Source organism: Cydia amplana, chromosome 8 (genome assembly GCF_948474715.1).
Source record: "Cydia amplana chromosome 8, ilCydAmpl1.1, whole genome shotgun sequence".
NCBI classification, from domain to species: Eukaryota; Metazoa; Arthropoda; class Insecta; order Lepidoptera; family Tortricidae; genus Cydia; species Cydia amplana.
This window is the reverse complement of record NC_086076.1, coordinates 2,728,434-2,747,816: the sequence shown is the minus strand read 5'-3', so window position 1 is coordinate 2,747,816 and position 19,383 is coordinate 2,728,434. Positions and strand designations below refer to the sequence as shown.

At 37.0% G+C, this 19,383-nt stretch overlaps 1 protein-coding gene and 1 long non-coding RNA gene across 2 annotated transcripts in view; one reads left to right on the top strand and one right to left on the bottom strand.

Moving 5' to 3' along the window:
* Positions 1-525: 525 nt before the first annotated feature.
* LOC134649965 (cytochrome P450 4C1-like) lies at positions 526-17,972 on the bottom strand. Its single transcript, XM_063504771.1, has 9 exons — positions 17,813-17,972; positions 14,432-14,521; positions 13,966-14,079; positions 13,224-13,406; positions 12,222-12,467; positions 10,144-10,333; positions 9,597-9,748; positions 8,861-9,040; positions 526-762 (listed from the first exon to the last, which is right to left on the bottom strand). Exons 1-9 carry the CDS (start codon positions 17,970-17,972, stop codon positions 575-577), a joined length of 1,503 nt encoding a protein of 500 aa, XP_063360841.1. The 3' UTR covers positions 526-574.
* Positions 17,973-18,909: 937 nt separating this feature from the next.
* The window catches only part of LOC134649995 (uncharacterized), a 212,145-nt gene continuing 211,671 nt past the window's right edge, over positions 18,910-19,383 (top strand). The window contains exon 1 of the long non-coding RNA XR_010097019.1: positions 18,910-18,992. This is a non-coding gene — a long non-coding RNA (uncharacterized LOC134649995). The remainder of the gene's footprint in view (positions 18,993-19,383) is intronic.

Sequence of the window (19,383 nt, the reverse complement as noted above, 5' to 3'; positions counted from 1 at the left end):
GATAAATTGCTCGTTTGCTATCTATTTTACTAGATTTTGTTATAAAATTCAACATGTGTCAACATCCCTATTGTTTTTAATCTTACTCTCTCGGAAACGTTTGTATTTATCATGCTACTTCAGTCAACCTCAGTACTTTTTGTACCGAGACTGACTGAAATAGCAAGACACGTTTTTACGTTTCCGTGAAAATACGATGGAAAACAATTATGCACTACAACTGTAGCGCACTACTGTGGAACGATTTATACTTGTGGTTGGATAATAGAATTTTCTGTATTTCGACGATAACTATTTATTGTCCTAAATGAAATGAAATGTATTTATTTGTCAGAATATGGTACATTGATGTGATCTTAAATTTGAATAACAAAATATTAATGAAATTTAGTCCTTACTAAATGTCATCTTGGGAATCGTTATAATGAAAACACAGAAAATTCTCATTTATGGCCCGCATCGGCCCACGGTGTGCCCATGCCCTTTAGCCAATTTTTTTAGGTTTAACTTAATATTTACATAGTTTATTGTACATATTTCATGTTTTGCTGTAATTGTACTCGTACATTCACCCCTATAAACTACATTCTCTAGGCTCTAATCTAACAACGTAATCTTCTACAGGTTTCATCATGATGTCGAACTTAACTCTTAAAGGCGTATCATACTCCGATTGGTCCAGGCCTTTGAACGGTAGAACCTTGTATTTTCTAAGTAAATTAGCTAAAGCAGTCTTCATTGACATCATTGCGTAGTTATAACCTGAAACAAGAGTAGAATCAGACATCAATTATAGACAGATAGCAAATAAACTGAAAAAGACGTCATATACGAGAGAAAAAGTGGCCAAGGCCTCCAGTATCCAGGGCTGGACTCGAACCTGCGGCCTCAGCATCCGCGCAGATGCCTCGACCACTCGGCCGCCCGGGCCACGGGATCGGTCGAATTTTATCAAGTATATGCAATCTCTTAAGGGCTTACGGTATACCTTCTGGCGGCAGTTAACAAAATGTCTTAGAGGACCAGAATCGAGAACGCCGATGAGTTTTTAACCGAGATTGGGAGAAATATGCAGAGCCGACTGTCAACCTTCACTAGTTTTTTTTATAGCTATTATTATACTTGTAGGTCCTCGCTTTCAATACGGGCGGCCTATAACTATTATTATATTCGTATTTATTTCTGGATAATTAACAATGTAGTACATCTCGCTCGCTTGCCAATGTACGCGAATTTAGAGCCGCCATAAAAGAAAAAATCACCAACTGTCACGATGACACTTCATATATTTTGCGCGCGCCGTAACGCATCTGTCGGGGTTATTCGTCGACCGCCATTTTGGTAACATCGCCTCGTGATTCATTTCTTTGTTTTTGCTTATTAATATTGTTTAAAGTGTAATATTGATAGCGTATTATGCAGTAAACTAATGTGGAAGTGTGCAGATAATGAAAAAATAATCATGAAACGCGTTTAACCACCATTCTGGCGTCAACGCCGGGTAGCCCACGCGGGTTCTTGTAAAGTCCAGCTATCGCCTTACAAGAACTGAGAACCCAACTACTTACCGAACAACGTCGTGCTCTAGAGCATTTATTTTGGTATTTCTACCTCTAACCGTGGCTGGCTAGAGCCCTAGAGGCCATAATTTTATACTTTTATACCGTACACTGGCTGAATTTTATTACAAATAATCAAAATAATAATAATTCGATCCCACGTGGGATCCACTTTGACGTTGGCGAAATCATCGACAGTATCGATGGAGCCATATTACCCAAAGATTGATTGAACGCATCTGTCGCATAGTTATTAAAAATTAAGTTTTATCGAGTAATTACTAGTTTTTTCCATGCAGTTATACCTAAAAGGTCTATATACAGTGCAATGTGTACATGGAAAATGAAATTTGTAAATATCGCAACGTAAGTACCACGGACTGTGGTAAGTACATTGTACAGCCTTGTACATCTTTACGGACAGCATTTGTCAGCTAGTAAACAAAAGTAGTTTTCATTTTCTAAATTCTTGCAGCTAGAAGGTGCTAAGAGTGCTCCCGTGGGGAAACTTGGACTTCTGATACAAGTCATGTACTTAACCTCACTTTATTATAGAGTACCTATACAAAGTTTTTATACATTCTCGTGTGACGAGTTTGTCTATGTCCGTGGGACATTGTTCGAGGTGTTGGCTTAAAGATATTTACATACTTAACCTCACTTTATTATAGAGTACCTATACAAAGTTTTTATACATTCTCGTGTGACGAGCTTGTCTATGTCCGTGGGACATTGTTGGAGGTATTCACATATCGCGTAGCGACATTTTGTGCTTCGTTCTATAGAGAACATAGACTTAGGTCCGTGGGACATTGTTTTAAATGTTGGCTTGAAAATATCCACATGTTGCGTGGCAACATTGTGCTTTGTTCGTGGAACGAAGGTCAGATCTTTTTCAACTCACTTTGACTATAATATAATGCTTATTGCATAGCAAGGAGCCCTTCGTCCGTGGGACGAGCACGAGTATCACTATTCAATAATAAAATGGATTAAATGTGAAGAAACACCTCATCCGTGGGATGATAATTTGTGAATGGGAAAAGTTTTTTATTTCAATAATATAAATACGTACATACAAAACTTAAGAACTAAAACCTGTTCTGAGCCATGCCGGGTCCAAAGGCCCCAATCACACTTGCAGCGTTACATTTGTGAATTGTTTTGTATTACCTAATAATTTCTTATAATGACATTAGCACTTGAAATTCAGTGCATGAATTTCGTCACACTCATGGATGTGATCCTGTATCATTTACAAGCATATTCTGATATAGATGATATTCTGTCATTAGCAAGCCCGCTAGCGGCATTAAACAAATTGTATGCTAATTAAGCATCTACTTACTGTTTACAAATAATAACAATATTCTGGATGCTGTTGGAATAATGCCTCTGGATTAATGTATATGCTAAGCATTTATAATATATGCTGAACCCTTTTAAGGCTTAAGAATGGCCTACCATTTTTATTATTTCTTTGCTAATCAAAACTTCTGTAACCTGCACTAATACAATAAAATAAATAAGTGCCGTGGCAGTGTACAGCACACACATACTAGTGTACAAAAGAATGCTATTTAACAGCCTTTATAAGGACTAGATCCAAACCACTGCCTTATTGTGAAGGTCATATCCTGGGGTTAATGGCTTATACTTTTTTCACTCTTACAAGTTTACTATAGCTTGAGCGTGTTTCATAATAATATATCATATTGTGTGAATATGGATAACTTGTTCCCTTTTCAGGCAGTTTGGTAAATTGCCATACAAGTTTACTAAAAAATTCTAATATCATAACATCATAACATAACCCTTCAAGGGCTACTAATTTATTTTAGCCAAAATGTCACAATTATAGTGTGAACAAAATTATGAAATGTCCCCGGATAGCTCAGTCAGTTGAGCATGGGAATTTTAAGTTCTTGAAGCCCAATTGCCTTCGGTGAAAATGTTCAAAAGATATATAAAGATATTATATACTGAATTAAGTGAGTTTATTATTACTTTCAAATGTAAGATAATGAGAAGTATGTTGTATAAAATACAAGACTGTAGGTGAACAAGGATACAATACCGAAACTATACCTACATATGAAATCTTAATCAGTCAGCCATTGGATGGATATTTAATATCAATTAAATTATAGCCCAACGCTTCAAACTCATTTATTTATCAAACTTTCAGACCTTTATAAGCCAGTGGTAACATTTATTTATTTTTTGGAACCCTTTTACAAAATGATAGGGTTCAGTTTAGCACAAGTTCATGCCCATTAAATGGCAGACTTGAATACATTTGTGATAAGAAAGAGAAATGGTTAGGTTGGTATGTAATATAATATAAGTAGGTAGGTAGGTAGATAATTAGTTAGGTTTATAGGTAAGTATGTAATAACTATATTACATTTCCCAACTTTTGAACAGTAGTGTAGTAACAAATCTCTATAGCAGAATCCTTGACTTTTTAAAACAGTAACGGGCTTAGCCAAATTAAGCCCAAAACATAAAATGAAGATAATATAATTACTTACGTATTTATTTATATTTGTGTTAGAATGTTTGATACCTCTTGGTACTGTAAATTTACTTTGAACGGTTGGGGGGCTAATGATAATGGGTCAGGTCCATCGGAGACAATTATCAATAGTAGAGCTGAAATGAAAGAAGGATTGGATTCCGAAAGTAAAATTATGCTTTATGCCCATTTTATGCCATAATGAGCAATAGATATTTTTCTTTTATCTCTAATGATCTAATTAATCAATTATAAATGTATAAATAATCAGTAGTGAATTGAAACAATTTCAAAAGTATAATAAAATGTACAACAGATCATTTTGTTGCATTTATATGCTTTTCTTTATACTCTCTGTACGAATATGATCAGAAAGATCCAACAGAAAGTGGATAGATAGTTACACCTCTCAGCAGTCTTACGACTGTTCAAGCTGATCTATGAAGATATTTTTGGGCACTTAACAGAGCATTATAGACAAACTGTCGATCCATAATAACTCATGACTATGTTATATAAATAGTCATTTTCTGTTTTTCTTAGTACCTATTTAGAATTCTCGAGGTGTATGCATATGTACAACATACGAAGTACGAACATATGTCACTTACAAGTGATTTGCGGTTTTTATTATGGGATAATACACGAAACGTCACAGACCGATCCACATACATATGTGTGGTTTTATAATTCACACAGTCCCTAAATAAATGTTTTACATTATTTTACCTAATTACATGTTGTTTTGGTTTAAACTGCTTATTTTGTTAGATTCTGTAGTGGTGAGAAATACTAGAACAAATAATTGAAAGAATGTTACCCAACAGGATCATCTTTTTATATAAGTACCTCTAGATATTTATAATAAGTACTTAAATAAAATATTCCCTATGCCCATGTCCAGCAGTGGACGTCCTATGGCTGATAGGATGATGATGATGAGGAAATAAATTATTAAAATATAATACAAAGTGAAACTTGTTGTAGCTAGGAAAGCAATTTATCGTATTTTAAGTGTAGGCTATATAATTGGTAATACCCCGTTTAGCATAATTAGCAAGTAAGCAAGTGAATACTTACTTAGCTTAGTTAAGTACTTAACAATATTTTAAATAAGGGTACTTAATCCCTTCTAACGTAAACTATCTGGTGTTAAGTCACCATGTAGTAACAAATTTACTATATTTAGTTTAAACAGCTCCAAACATGTCTCAAGATTCTCCAAACGGGGAAAGAAGAGTTTATTCGGATTAGAATATGGACATGCAATCAATTACGCTTAATTGCATGCATGAGAAGCAATGCGAGTATATTTAAGGGTGTATGACACGAATAATAAACAAGGATCGGAAATTCGGATGCTTTTATACCTAAACTTAGCAAACTCCCGGAAAAAGCTCAGCAAGTATGGAGTCGGCTTCTTAAAAATATTATTTTAATTATTTAAGTTCCGGGATTCCGGGATCGTATAAGACATCACGAAATAGCGATAACTGTCAAAATATTTAGTTTATGACTATTTTCAGCGATTTTGTTAACATACCTACACGTTGGTAAACAAATTTAACTACAAACAGGGTGTAACAAAAAAATTACCGCATACCGCATATTTTGTAAAAAGAAACAGCTGAAATATGTTATTTAAATACTTTAATTCGTATGTGTATATGTATCCTAATTGCCGGTATTCCGGGAAATCCCGGTAAATTTATTAGCAAAATTAAATTGAGTCCGCCTCCATACTACTCAACAACAACGCGGTGTAGGTACTGAGGCTAAAGTTTAGGTATAAAAGCATCCGAATTTCCGATCCCTGATAATAAATCAACTTGAGAATTTGAAACTAAGATTACAGGGTTAGTTACTTCGGTTTGTTAGCTGTACGTCCAATACGCAGTTCGTCCAAATGATATTTCAATTCGCATTTCGTCCAACACGTATTTGGTCCAACATGCATTTCGTCCAACAGCGTTTCGTCCAACGCGTATTACGTCAACACGTATTTCGTCCAACCGCATGCCGTCCAACATGGATTTAGTCCAACACACATTTTGTCCAGTAGGCATTCCGTCCAACTCGTATATGTAGAAGTCTTGTCAAGAAAAATATAATTATGCGTCTCTCATTACTGCAGCCACGGGTCATTTATGAAAATTCGAACCGTTTGTCCGAGTAACGTACGCCTTTGTACGACACACCTGTGCGTGAGCGGCGCGTTTTCGTGAACCTTGTAGGAAGACACGAAGGTGGACATTGGGCTTTGGGCTGTAGCCGCACGCGTCAGTTGACGTATTTGGCGGTCAAGGGGTTAATGGAATGGAAACAAAGATTCATTGATTAGCGAACGAGCGAGCGAAGCGAAGTTCTACCAATCAACTTGGAACACACGGCTGGCTAGAGAGAGGCACGTCCCGGCGTTTCGATATTTCTTGACTGAACTATCAGAGGATAGTTTGTTACGCTATAACTAAATATAGTATATTTGTTCTAATTCGAACGGTAATTTTACTCAAATGGTACCTTTCCCTGTCACTGTCACAGATATATGCCGCGTTCACACAACTTATTTACATGAACGCGACATTTCCAAGCATTCCCTTCGCAAAGTTGTCAGCTCGCTCGCAAACCAAAGAGTCTACCGCGAACACTGAAGTCCGCAAATTGCTGCATTTTTCTGTTTAACTCCAATTGTACGTAATTAAAGTGACAGAGAAAAATGCCCGCAATTTGTGAATTTCGGTGTTCGCGGTAGACCCTCAGGATGGAACTGTCGCATATTTGTTAATCAACATTACGTAACGAACGTCAATGAGGAATTTCACATGCTCAAATGTGTGTTGTGTAGGTATTTATTCTTATCCTAGTCTTCCTTAGTCTTGTCCCAGAGAGCGGGACGAGCTTCCACTAGTGAAATAAAAAAGTCGACATCTAAATTGTCAGCCATTTTTGTGCATTAATTAGCACGTGAGAACTATGCAACAGCAAAACAATAACTACCGAGCGGTGCGCCGTCCGCCGGTGTGGCGGCACCGTGCCGTCGCACCGTGCGCGGCACCGTACACGGCACCGTGCCGCGGCACGACGCCGTGCCGTTACACGGTGGCCGGCGCCGCACCGTGGATATGTGGCCGGGCCCTAACAACAGTAACAACCCGTTAACGGCTCCGACCGCGGGTCCCAGTAGCACCATATCATCGGCGTAGCTGATATTATTGACATTTTCTCATTTCCCATATCCTTTTAATAGACGAATTACGAAATGGACGAACTCCGTAATGATGAATCGCGAAATGGACGAAATGCAGAGTGACAAATCGCGAAATGGACGAACTGCGTATTGACTAATCACGAAATGGACGCATCACTTATGGACAAACTGCGTAGTAGACGAATGGACGAAATGCGATTTGGACGAACTGCGTATTGGACGTCCAGCTAACAAATCGTTACTTCATGTTTCAACAAATAGCTAGTACATTTATTTTTATGTTTACTTAGAATAGCAAAACTCTTTGAAGACCTTAGCTAAGAAAAATTAATAGTGTCAAGATTTTACTTACTGGGTGATGCCCAGAACCTATGACTATTGACACAATTTTAATAAAATGAAATTATGTATTTATTGGAATAAACGAATACAATATAAGAGAAAAATATGGCATCATAATGTCTTAAAACCTTGTCTTACGTATCTTAGACAAGTAACAAGAAAGTACAAGGTATTTTAGTAGCCATTCACATGTCTTCTTTCTTTTATGGAGGCTTTATATCATACATTACTTAGATGCTATTTAGTACTAAAAGAGGGGGTAATAATATTTCTATATTTTCTTTACATATGACAATTATCATGTCTCACATTGGATAAGGTAAAGATCATAAGGGCAGGTCTCACCAGTGAATTTAATGTTTTAATATAATGGAGGGATGCTTCAGATAACTAGTCTGCTACTTTTGTTAGATACTTATTTATTAGATATATTTACATGTTCAAAATTTTGTATACAGTAAATCTTTGATTCTCAAAGTATTTACCTATTAAAATAGCAGACTCTAATTTTATTGTTGATAATTCCCATGTCATAGGAAGGAGAATTTTTATTTTAACATTGATCAACTTTAAGATGTCTCATAGCAACTTATGTTTAGTTTACCTTTGATGATATATAGAGATAGGTATCCATTATATATATATAGATATATAGATATATATGTATATTCTTACCAAAAAGACAAGTGCTTGTTTTTGGGTAGATTTTTGAGATATTTGGTTTTTACAAATTATTTAATTCTCTTCTCTAAACATCTACATTGTTAATTATCCAGAAATAAATACGAATATAATTATAGGATTAAACGAACTTACCTGAAGTGAAGTTCAATCCTGATTATATGAAGTATTTATTTCTGGATAAGGGATATCCCCACCCTCCTCGAGTAACCATGGATCCATGGTTACTTCCCAATTAGTGTATGAATACTCTAAACTATATGAAGTGTCATCGTGACAGTTGGTGATTTTTTCTTTTATGGCGGCTCTAAATTCGCGTACATTGGCAAGCGAGCGAGATGTACTACATTGTTAATTATCCAGAAATAAATACTTCATATAATCAGGATTGAACTTCACTTCAGGTAAGTTCGTTTAATCCTATAATTACTTCGTTCCATTAGTTTCTCACCAACCTTCACTAGTTGAAGAGGCACTAAAGAGAGAGAAAGAGAGAGAGATAGAGAGAAAGACAGAGAGAGAGAGAGAGAGAGAGAGAGAGAGAGAACTTACCAAGGCAGTTTCTAGGAGCGTGACTGAACGGCGTAAACTGGACTGGATGCTTCAGAGGACCCTCGAGGAACCGCTCCGGTCTGAACACGTCCACGTCGTCTCCCCAATAGTGGTTGTTGCGGTGGATGCCCCAGATGTTTAGGAACACCGAGACACCTTCAACCAGGGTTGTGCCGTTTGCTGAAGAAAAATAGATCTTATACTTATACATACTATCCAATGTTCAAATATTGTATATGTGTTCAGTTTCATTTTTTAGATTAGTTTTCCAAAACGGATTGATCTTGTGCCTTTAACCTTTTGTACGCCAAGTCGTTAGTAGTCGTGCCCACCGCGTCATGGACTCCTACTTTCGAGTAGGGTTTACATTTAGGCCCCTTTCACTCGGGATCTTTGCGTTTGAGTGATGTTTGTGTTTATGACATAAAGCGTTCTAAGGGGTAATCGCAACGCATATAATTTGCACCAATAGTGACTTTCGCCGCCGCATATCTGACGCGTTATGATGTTAATTCCGTCACTTATTTTATCAAGGAAATTGACAGCGGCGGCTACTGAACCGCACGTCACCTTGAGTGACAGCAAGGCCCCCTTAGCATTCAGTTTCAAGGAAATTGGTTCTTGTACCACTTTATACCTTGTCATAGTAATAATTAATATGCCAGCTACAAGGGATCTCATAATATTGTCACTGAGACAAGGTACGAATACCGTAATATAAAAAATAAGAACTTACGCAAGACGACATCATGGTTGACTTCTCTTACGATGACGGGAACTGGAGGGTACATCCTAAGAGATTCCTTGATCACAGCTTCCAAATATTTTAGACTCGGTAGGTCCTGTACTGTCAGAGGTCGGTCTGAATCGCCAAATACTTCATACAGTCTGTGGGAAAAAAAAATGTGGTGTAAATCAACATACACAGTCAATTTTTATTCTTAATTTAATTCTTGTGATACTTGTGAAGGAAATTTATTCTTGTGATACTTCATAACTTGTCACAGGAAACAGAATGATAGCTGCTATTAACAATTTGCGACAAGATATGTATCATCATCATGGTGGCCTTTTGGTGATCCAATCTTGGATGTAGGCCTCTCCCTTTTCTTCCACTCCTGTCGAACATGTACCAGATTCATCCAGATAAGTACATTACACAGGATAGGTATACATTTTTATATTAAAGGAAAATTTTAAAAATTCACCGCTCTCTTGCGCATGAGAGTAGACTTGTGGCAGGAGTTGTTGGAGCTGATTTTTTATTATTATCTTGTACTCACTCTTGATACACTTTAGCTTGTATCTCCTGGAACCTGGACAAGAGGACAGTCGTGAACGCCGTGCCAACAGCAGAAGTGTCAGTTCCAGCCATGATGAGCACCATGGTTTCCTCGCAAAGCTCCAGGTCCGTGTATCCCTTCTCGCCCCCAGACTCCATTATCAGCATTTGTAGGAAACTGCGTTTATCATCTGAAAAAAAAACGGGGTCATTAAGGAAATGATCGTCCATGCTCTTTCGTCGCTTCTAACAGTTCTAACTCATATTTGACGACTGGTCTGGCCTAGTGGGTAGTGACCCTGCCTGTGAAGTCACGGTCCTGGGTTCGAATCCCGGAAAGGGCATTCATTTGTGTGATGAGCCATAGAGAAATATAGTAAGACAAGAGTGCTCACTCCATACATCAGTAAAGCCCTTGCTACACAGTCGCCGACAAGCGTTCAGACCGCGTGGCCTTGGTCCGTCCCGGACCGTGTAGACAGTTGTTTCCAACAAAATTTGACCAAAACTGACCAAGGTCAGACGGTTAGAAGGCTTGTCGGCGACCGTGTAGCAAGGGCTTTAGACTATGAATTTCAGTGTCTACATCTAGCATCGAGTAGCGGAACTATCAGTACTGCTACTTGACAATAGATGTAGCAGTACCGATAGTTCCGCTACTCGATGCTAGATGCTAAGCTAGTCTTTTGGGTACTAAAACTGATGTATGGAGTGAGCAATCTATGTATTTTTTTCTCTATCCTCGTGCCGCCCACCATACAAAATTATAGCCAAGGAAGTTTGAATCTTGTTGTATTTTCAATTGGGTTGAATTTCATTTGTTCGAAAATTTTACGAGACAAATGAAATGCTACCTACTTTGTAATGAATTATGGTTGGCATTCCATTGAAACCGAGTGTACATCCTGATGTACATTGGGCGGCACGAGGCTATGGAAGAGCACAGATATTTTGTTCCTGAGTCTTGGGTGTTTTCTATGTATTTATGTATTTGTTTGTATATCACTACATAGTATAAAACAAAGTTGCTTCCCGCTATCTTTCTGTATGTCTGTATGAATGCTTAGATCTTTAAAACTACGCAACGGATTTTGATGCAGTTTTTTTTTGTACCTAGATAGAGTTATTCAAGAGGAAGGTTTTTATATAAAATTATTATTAAATAAATAAATAAATTGTTAACCCGTGCGAAGCCGGGGCGGGTCGCTAGTTATACATATATATTATTATGGTTGTCTGAGTGTCAACACAAGCCTTTTTGAGCTTACTGTGAGACTTAGTCAATCTGTGTAAGAATGTGTGTTTATTTATTTATTATATGCCCGATATTTTGAAGTAATTGAGGGTCACATTCACATATATATGTGCATACGCCTTAAGAAACAAGAATAACAACTTTCTATGTTTTTGCAGCAAGTGTGAGAACCGTGTCAAGGACAGCAGCAACACTTAATATGACTTCGAGTTTATTAGTTTTACATGTTGTATTTTGTTTAAAACATACTGTATAAATTACTAAGATATTATGTTTTTATTACTAGCACGAAGTACAAGGTGACACAGAAATTAAATTCCTTAGCCGTAGGCTAATAATTTAAAAATCGAATAATTTAGAAAAAGTAGGCTAAATAGTGTAAATATTAAGGATAAACTTGAGTTGTGTTTGTTTATTAATCTACATTTTATTTCATTGGCAACCTACATATACTTAGGCCAAGACACGTTTTTAGAGTCGCGAACATACTTTTTTGTCGTAGGTATATGCGCGCACTGACATATAAACACATACGTTGTACTTCTGCGACAAAATTATCGCACGACTAAAAATCGTAGTGCCGCTTGGCCGGGTACAAGGTAGCCCAAAAATACATTCACAAAACATTTATAGAAATATTTTTCTTACACATCTTTTACAAAATGTTCATTTCACGGAAACGAAACGTATTGTCTTCAGAATATTCATTTGTTTTGATACAAACGCAAACATTTATTAAAATTACCAAATTTTTGTAAACATATTCTTGGGCTAACTTCATTAACAGTCGACTCCATAGGTATTTGAAATAACAATTTACTTACTCTCATCTACTCCATGTAAAGCCAGGTCATCCCTCTTCTTCTGAATGAGATCATTAATAAAGCCGTATATAATTTTTCTATGTTTCACAAATTCCTTATAAGTCGGTGTCGACTTATATATGATGTCCGGGTGTAGCCAGGGTGTGGCGATTCTCTGCGACACCATATCCGCCAGTTTTTCGAATGATTTAAGGAACGGATGGTCGGTATCGAATTGGGATCCTATTTGCACTCCCATAACGGATTCTGAGAAAAAAATATATAATTAGGTTTTGTTTTTTAAAACCGACAGTTTAGACGCCTTTGTATGTATTTCAATAGGGAAATAGGGAATATTACGCGAAAGTCTGCGTAGGGGGCGCCACTTCCTCAATAAGTCACAATCTAAGGGTCTACCGCAAACGAGAGAGTCGAAATTTTGTTATCTAACCTCTCTATCACTCTTGCATATTCGAGCGATAAAGAGGCAGATAGGTAGCTGAGTTTCGATTTCGCCCGGTAGGCCCTTTGTAAACAAACCGCCTTGATGTATCAATGTCATATTTGAATGTCTGTGAAAACTTGTCAAAAAACAGTTTAAGGTACAGTATGTATAAGTTACTCTATGGTATACTTAAGTCACTAGTGCTGCACTCTGGCGGCAAAACATTGCAGTAATACTCCCTATTGCAGTGCACCTTGATGTATTTAAATTTTCCCATTTAAAAGGTCATTCATTAAATTCACAAAATATTGTGAAACTGAATTCGCGGTTTAATCCAAAAAAACTGTAGTCGGATAAAAAATATGTGTGCTATCTGTAATTTTGGAATAACTTCAGAAAACATACATTATAGGGCCACTTGCACCACCCCACTAACCCGATGTTAGCCCCGTTAAACCGTTAACCCAGTGTCAAATTGTACTGGTAACCATGGTAACTCCTCGTTTAACCGGTTAACACCGGGATAGTGGGATGGTGCAAGTGGCGCTAGGCAAGGAATAAATGAAATGAAAACTTACCACAAATAGAATCGAACGTGTACGTAGTAATATATTTCCACACAGAGACATTTTCGTACACGGTTTCCTTCAGCTGTTTCGCCATGATGTGACTCTGTTTGTCGAACACTTCCACGAATTGGTTCAGATTCTTCATACTGAAGGTTGGGGCTAGAATCTTCCTTCTGGGACGCCAAATGCTTACTGCAATAAATATTTCAATATGTTAAAGTCGAATTCGGAGATTAAGTACTGAAAAGTCGGGTTACGTTGACCCAAGAGCGGGAAATTTTGACCTACATATTTATTTAGCACATAAAAAAATCATTTGTTTACATTACATGTCCGTCTTTGGGTCACAAACTTACATATGTGAGCCAAATTTCAACTTAATTGATCCAGTAGTTTCGGAGAAAATAGGCTGTGACAGACGGACAGACAGACGCATGAGTAATCCTATAAGGGTTCCGTTTTTTTCCTTTTGAGGTACAGAACCCTAAAAAGGGTGTAAATAATAAGGAATATAAAAACAGAAACTTGCTTGGAAATTGGGAATTCAATACTCGGGACGGGTTATACTGAAAATTTCTGGATCCATTATGAAATTATTATTATTTATTTAATTATGATTAGATATTATTTTTCCTGGGACTTTGAAAGTATTTGTGAAATAAATAACTAATTTTAATATATTATGAAAGTTTTAGTTAATAATTCCACCATATTATCTATACATTGTTTAATTTAAAAAAAAGGCACTTACCAGGTGCAAATATACTTCCGTTTCCTAAAACTGTCCTAATGAACTTCATTGTGAAGTTATCTTTCTCCACGCATGACTTCATAATAACTTCGGCTGATAATGGATCAGTTACGACTGAAACATACAAAGCAAAATAATATAGAATACCTACTTTAAATAAATTTCAATAAAAAAATAATTCAATACGCGACTTTTGTGTTCATCTAAAATTTTAGAGTCAGATGGCGAAGGGTGTATCATTTGCCCCTTAAACTGAAAACCTGACTTCTTAAGCTGCCTTACCACTGAAGTAGAGATGAGAGACGTGCGGAAATCAAACAATATTTTTAGCATTGTTTGTAACCCATATCTCTTCTCCGCTTCTCTCGATTTCAACCAATGCTACTGGTTGATCGTCTCTTCTTATCTCCTCATATTTGTGTCAGTGGAAAGGCAACGTAAATCGTTATGTATCATTTTTACTTACTTAAGTATAGCTTATGGACCAACCAAAATGTGGAAAGTCCGCCCTGAGCGGTGGCGATTCGTCCCGCTTTTTGAAATAACTGCATAACATCTGAGAAAAAAAAATGTTTTTTTTTAAATTAACGTTTCATATTTGTGTGGTGAGCATAAATCGTTGTCAATATACCGCAGTAAAAAAATGTTAATGTATTTTTAGGCCAATCTGTATAAGGCTGCGTTTTCACCAGAGATGAGCGAGTATGCGTAGCGAGGGATATGTTTTTTAAAAACCAATAGAATCACTGCATGCTGAGCGAGAGAAACAAATGAAGTGATTCAATTAGTTTTTAAAAAACACATCCCTCGCTACGCATACTCGCTCATCTCTGGTGGAAACGCAGCCTAAACCCTTTTGATTACGCCGGGCCATTCTGGCGCACCATATAAATCGCGAAACTCTGTGTTTTTTTTCTTCTTTAACTCCGTTAATTTCGGGGTATGGCTAAAGTAAAGTATGGGTAAAGTAATATTTAAGGAAACTGCTTAAGTTTAGTGTAAGGCCTGAGTGGACGCTCGAAGCGGAGCGTTCGGCGGGGCGTGCAGCGTGGCGTCGGGCTCACAAGTAATTTGAGCAGCGTGCACTAAGGCCGCTACTATACGTTTGCATTTGTTTAACATGCACGCCGCACGCCCCGCCCCGCTGCACGCCCAACTCGAGCGTCCACTCAGGCCTTACACTTATGCTACCTAAGTATCTAGCACTGAAGATAGAATTTGAATTAGATTGTTGTTTCTAATCTAGCTCGGTCATTCAACCGCGCTTATCACAGCATAATTATGTACTTAGAAATGTTAATTAACGTTTATTTCCTTTGATAAAATTATAGGGCATCATATTGCTAAGATAATTTATTAGATAAATTTAATCAAACGGGTCACTCACGTTTTATCACTAGCTTTTGTTTGTTTCTAGGCCAAATCTCGCGAAAGATAATTAAACCAGTTTGCAATGTACAGTCAGTCACATAATATTGTTATCGAATTTAAACTGTTGTGAGACATACTAACATTGAATAATTTTACGGTCTGGACTCACTTGTTTTTAGTCACTCGTGCGACATGTTTCGGAGAGCCTAGGTCTCCTTTTTCAAGCTCTAACGGAAACGTGACTAAGCACTAACGTGAACGCTGCTCGCACTGTTAGTGCTTGTGAAAGGAGACCTAGGCTCTCCGAAACTGTCGCGAGTAACTAAAAATAACTGAATTCAAACTGTAGAATTATTCAAAATAATTACGTTACTCTTCGAAGGCCGCAAAAATATATAAGATAAGATTAAAGATAACATTTATTTCATTGAAAAATATCCAAAAATTAAAGCAATCTTATGATAATTATGCTTCAATAGTTACTTAAATATTATAAATGTACAATCATGGTTTAGAAAAGTAAATAAAATAAGATCGTGCCAGATATTTTTGCGGCCTTCGTTGTGTAAAATATTATTACAGGTGACTGTACCATATAGCTGTTTGGGTTCAGACTATACCAGCATTACTGCCGCAGTATTCTAATCATAAATATACAAATGACGATATTAATGTTAATACCTACGATAGGATTCTTTTTTTCAAAAAAATAATTACATAATATATTTTATTCAAAAAAAATATACCTAATGTAGGTATTTTATTCAAAAAAATTATAATATGCGTAGGTACGCCGTGTTTCTTTCGACTTTCACTTACAAGTAGGGTTTGCACGACGGATCCGAAATGTATGGGAATATCCGCGGATCCGGATAATTTCATACATTTCGGATCCGGATTGCAAACCCTACTACAAGATATTGTAGTCTTAAGCCCCATGTAAGTAGACAGTTTACAAACTTGCATGCGGTTTTCGTTAATTGTAATTTCGTTTTTGTTAAAATACTGGTTCATTTTACTTTGTATCGAATATTGCATGCAACTTCTTCAACCTTCTAAATGGGGCTTACGTGATACAGGATGCTTCCTGTAACAGGAGCAATAAATTAAACTGTAGGCTGTACTCCTCAAACTGACCAACATTTGTTCAGCAACTTTTGAAAATAACTCGTGTTTTGATTTTTATTACACTTTAAAATTTATTCTAAGACGCAATGTATTGCAAATTTTGTTATGTTTAAAGCGTGACAAGCAACGTCAAACACACTGATGTCAGCGTACATTGAAGGCAATATTTATTTTGTATGAAAAAGAGGAAGTCTAAATATTCATAATTTTTAAAAGTTGCTGAACAAATGTTGGCCAGTTTGAGGAGTACAGCCTTTAGTTTAATTTATTGCTCCTGTTACAGGAAGCACCCTGTATATAGTTTTTTATATCTTTATTAGCATAATATATCACTGATATATTATGTAGTAAAGATATAAAAAACTTGCCATTTTATGACAGGTATTTATGTAAATGGTCGAATGTAACGACATTAATGTCCCTGACCTGACTGAGGTATACATTGACATTGATCTTTAGATTCCTTTCTATATGTATTTTTATTTAAATTTGAATAATTAATGTTATGTATTGAATATTAATTCCTTCGTTTAAAGAAAAGTGTGTGTTTAATATTTCCATGTCACTTACGGTTGTATTTTGTAAATATCAAAATAAGTTACATATTAAAATTTCAATTTAATAGTTCAGTTAAATTGAAATTTTAATATGTAACTTATTTTAGGTACTCAAAATTTATTTTTTTGTAAAAAAAATGTTAATAAAACTGTTTGAAGAATACCACTATTTCACTTGATGGTCTCATCGGAAGATCAGCGCTGGAAGTCGCCAGCAACATGCTGAGATGGGGCCATTTCGTGACACTTTATTTTCATTATGTTCTTTTTGTGTAATTACGTGTGTCGTCTGTGTGTTTACGAATAAAAAACTATTCTATTCTATTCTATTATTTTTAAAATAAAGCTTTAAATACAATAAAAAACCGGCCAATTGCGAGTCGGACTCGCGCACGGAGGGTTCCGCACCATCAACAAAAAATAGAGCAAAACAAGCAAAAAAACGGTCACCCGTCCAAGTACTGACCCCGCCCGACGTTGCTTAACTTCGGTCAAAAATCACGTTTGTTGTATGGGAGCCCCACTTAAATCTTTATTTTATTCTGTTTTTAGTATTTGTTGTTATAGCGGCAACAGAAATACATCATCTGTGAAAATTTCAACTGTCTAGCTGTCACGGTTCGTGACTCGTGAGATACAGCCTGGTGACAGACGGACGGACGGACGGACGGACGGACGGACGGACGGACAGACAGACGGACGGACGGACGGACGGACGGACGGACGGACAGCGGAGTCTTAGTAATAGGGTCCCGTTTTTACCCTTTGGGTACGGAACCCTAAAAACTTACCTTCATGGTTCCCTCCCAACAAATGCGCGTGCCCAATAACCGGCAGCTCCTGCAGCGCTCCTGAGGAGATTTCCTCATTAACCTTCCTTATCCTCCTCCTCTGCCATCTGAAGTACACCGCCCAGAACACACCAGCAACAGCCAGCAACTGCCAGAACATTTTAACACTTTCAGCGCCCCCTTCCCAATACAAAATGAACCCGCTCAGCGGGTTTTTGGCAGTGGATGTTTTAAATAAACACTTGCAAAAGTCACTGTTCTCAACCGGCACTTAACTTAACTTTATTAATTAATTAGCTCAAAATAATTTTCTCAATTTTTTTAACGCGACTGTTTGTGATGGCGTCTGTTGTAAGAATCGCTTGCGCCAGTCCCATTTCAGTTATAAGTATAGATAGCCGTCGTCTGCGTCCGTTACTGATGTTGACGTTGGCGTCTACGTGACGCATCCTGCGTAAATTCAAAAGAAAAAACATCCTTCTGTTGATGTTACTAGCTTCATTAGGAGTATGATGGATGGATTAGCCACGTGATAAAACATGTTACTGTTTAACACCGCGCGAAAGGAATAGACATTATCACCAGAGGTCAGCGGGGGTGAGCTATTTTCCTTATAATATGACGTAAGACATGTCAAATTATAAGGTAAATAGCCCTCTACGTGATAATCAGAGGTCGGCACCTCTGATTATCACGTATACGTAGACAATTTTATCACGACCTATAACAGTACTGAACAACTATGCTAGTGTAGAGTAATATTTTTCTTAAAAAACTATCCTATTATATAGTCCGCCTAGGCAAACTTTGCACCAACTTGAATATTATAAAATGTATGCCAATGTCATGCAGAGTTAGCTCTTGGTCTAACTCTAGCTGCCCGATTTGAACTTTAAGATAGGTACGTCAAACATTAAGTCTAGATACGATAATTTGGATTAGATATGTCAGTGTCAAAAGTGGCGTTTTTGTTTGAAGAAACGTCACTTTTACACTGACATATTTAATCCATATCGTATCTAGACGTAATAATTGACGTACCTGAAAATTCGAATCGGACAGTAGTAGGTCCTGCCCCGTTCAAATCATTTCCATGCTTTTTAGGGTTCCGTAGCCAAATGGCAAAAAATGGAACCCTTATGGATTCGTCATGTCTGTCTGTCTGTCTGTCCGTCTGTCCGTCTGTCCGTCTGTCCGTCCGTATGTCACAGCCACTTTTTTCCGAAACTATAAGAACTATACCGTTGAAACTTGGTAAGTAGATGTATTCTGTGAACCGCATGATGATTTTCACACAAAAATAGAAAAAAAAACAATGAATTTTGGGGGTTCCCCATACTTAGAACTGAAACTCAAAAAAATTTTTTTCATCAATCTATGGATAGGTCTTCAAAAATGATATTGAGGTTTCTAATATCATTTTTTTCTAAACCGAATGGTTTGCGCGAGCGAGAGACACTTCCAAAGTGGTAAAATGTGTGTCCTCCCCCCTGTAACTTCTAAAATAAGATAATGGTAAAACTAAAAGAAATATATGATGTACATTACCATGCAAACTTCCACCGAAAATT

What these genes read in the sequence shown, in the direction of transcription:
- LOC134649965 (XM_063504771.1), bottom strand. Translation starts at nt 17,972, where the DNA reads ATGTTCTGGCAGTTGCTGGCTGTTGCTGGTGTGTTCTGGGCGGTGTAC. An exon ending in CACGTTCGATTCTATTTGTG is followed by an intron (nt 12,468 to 13,223) that starts GTAAGTTTTCAT and finishes TTTTTTTCTCAG; the next exon opens with AATCCGTTATGGGAGTGCAA. An exon ending in TTTACATGGAGTAGATGAGA is followed by an intron (nt 10,334 to 12,221) that starts GTAAGTAAATTG and finishes TTTTTTTTTCAG; the next exon opens with ATGATAAACGCAGTTTCCTA.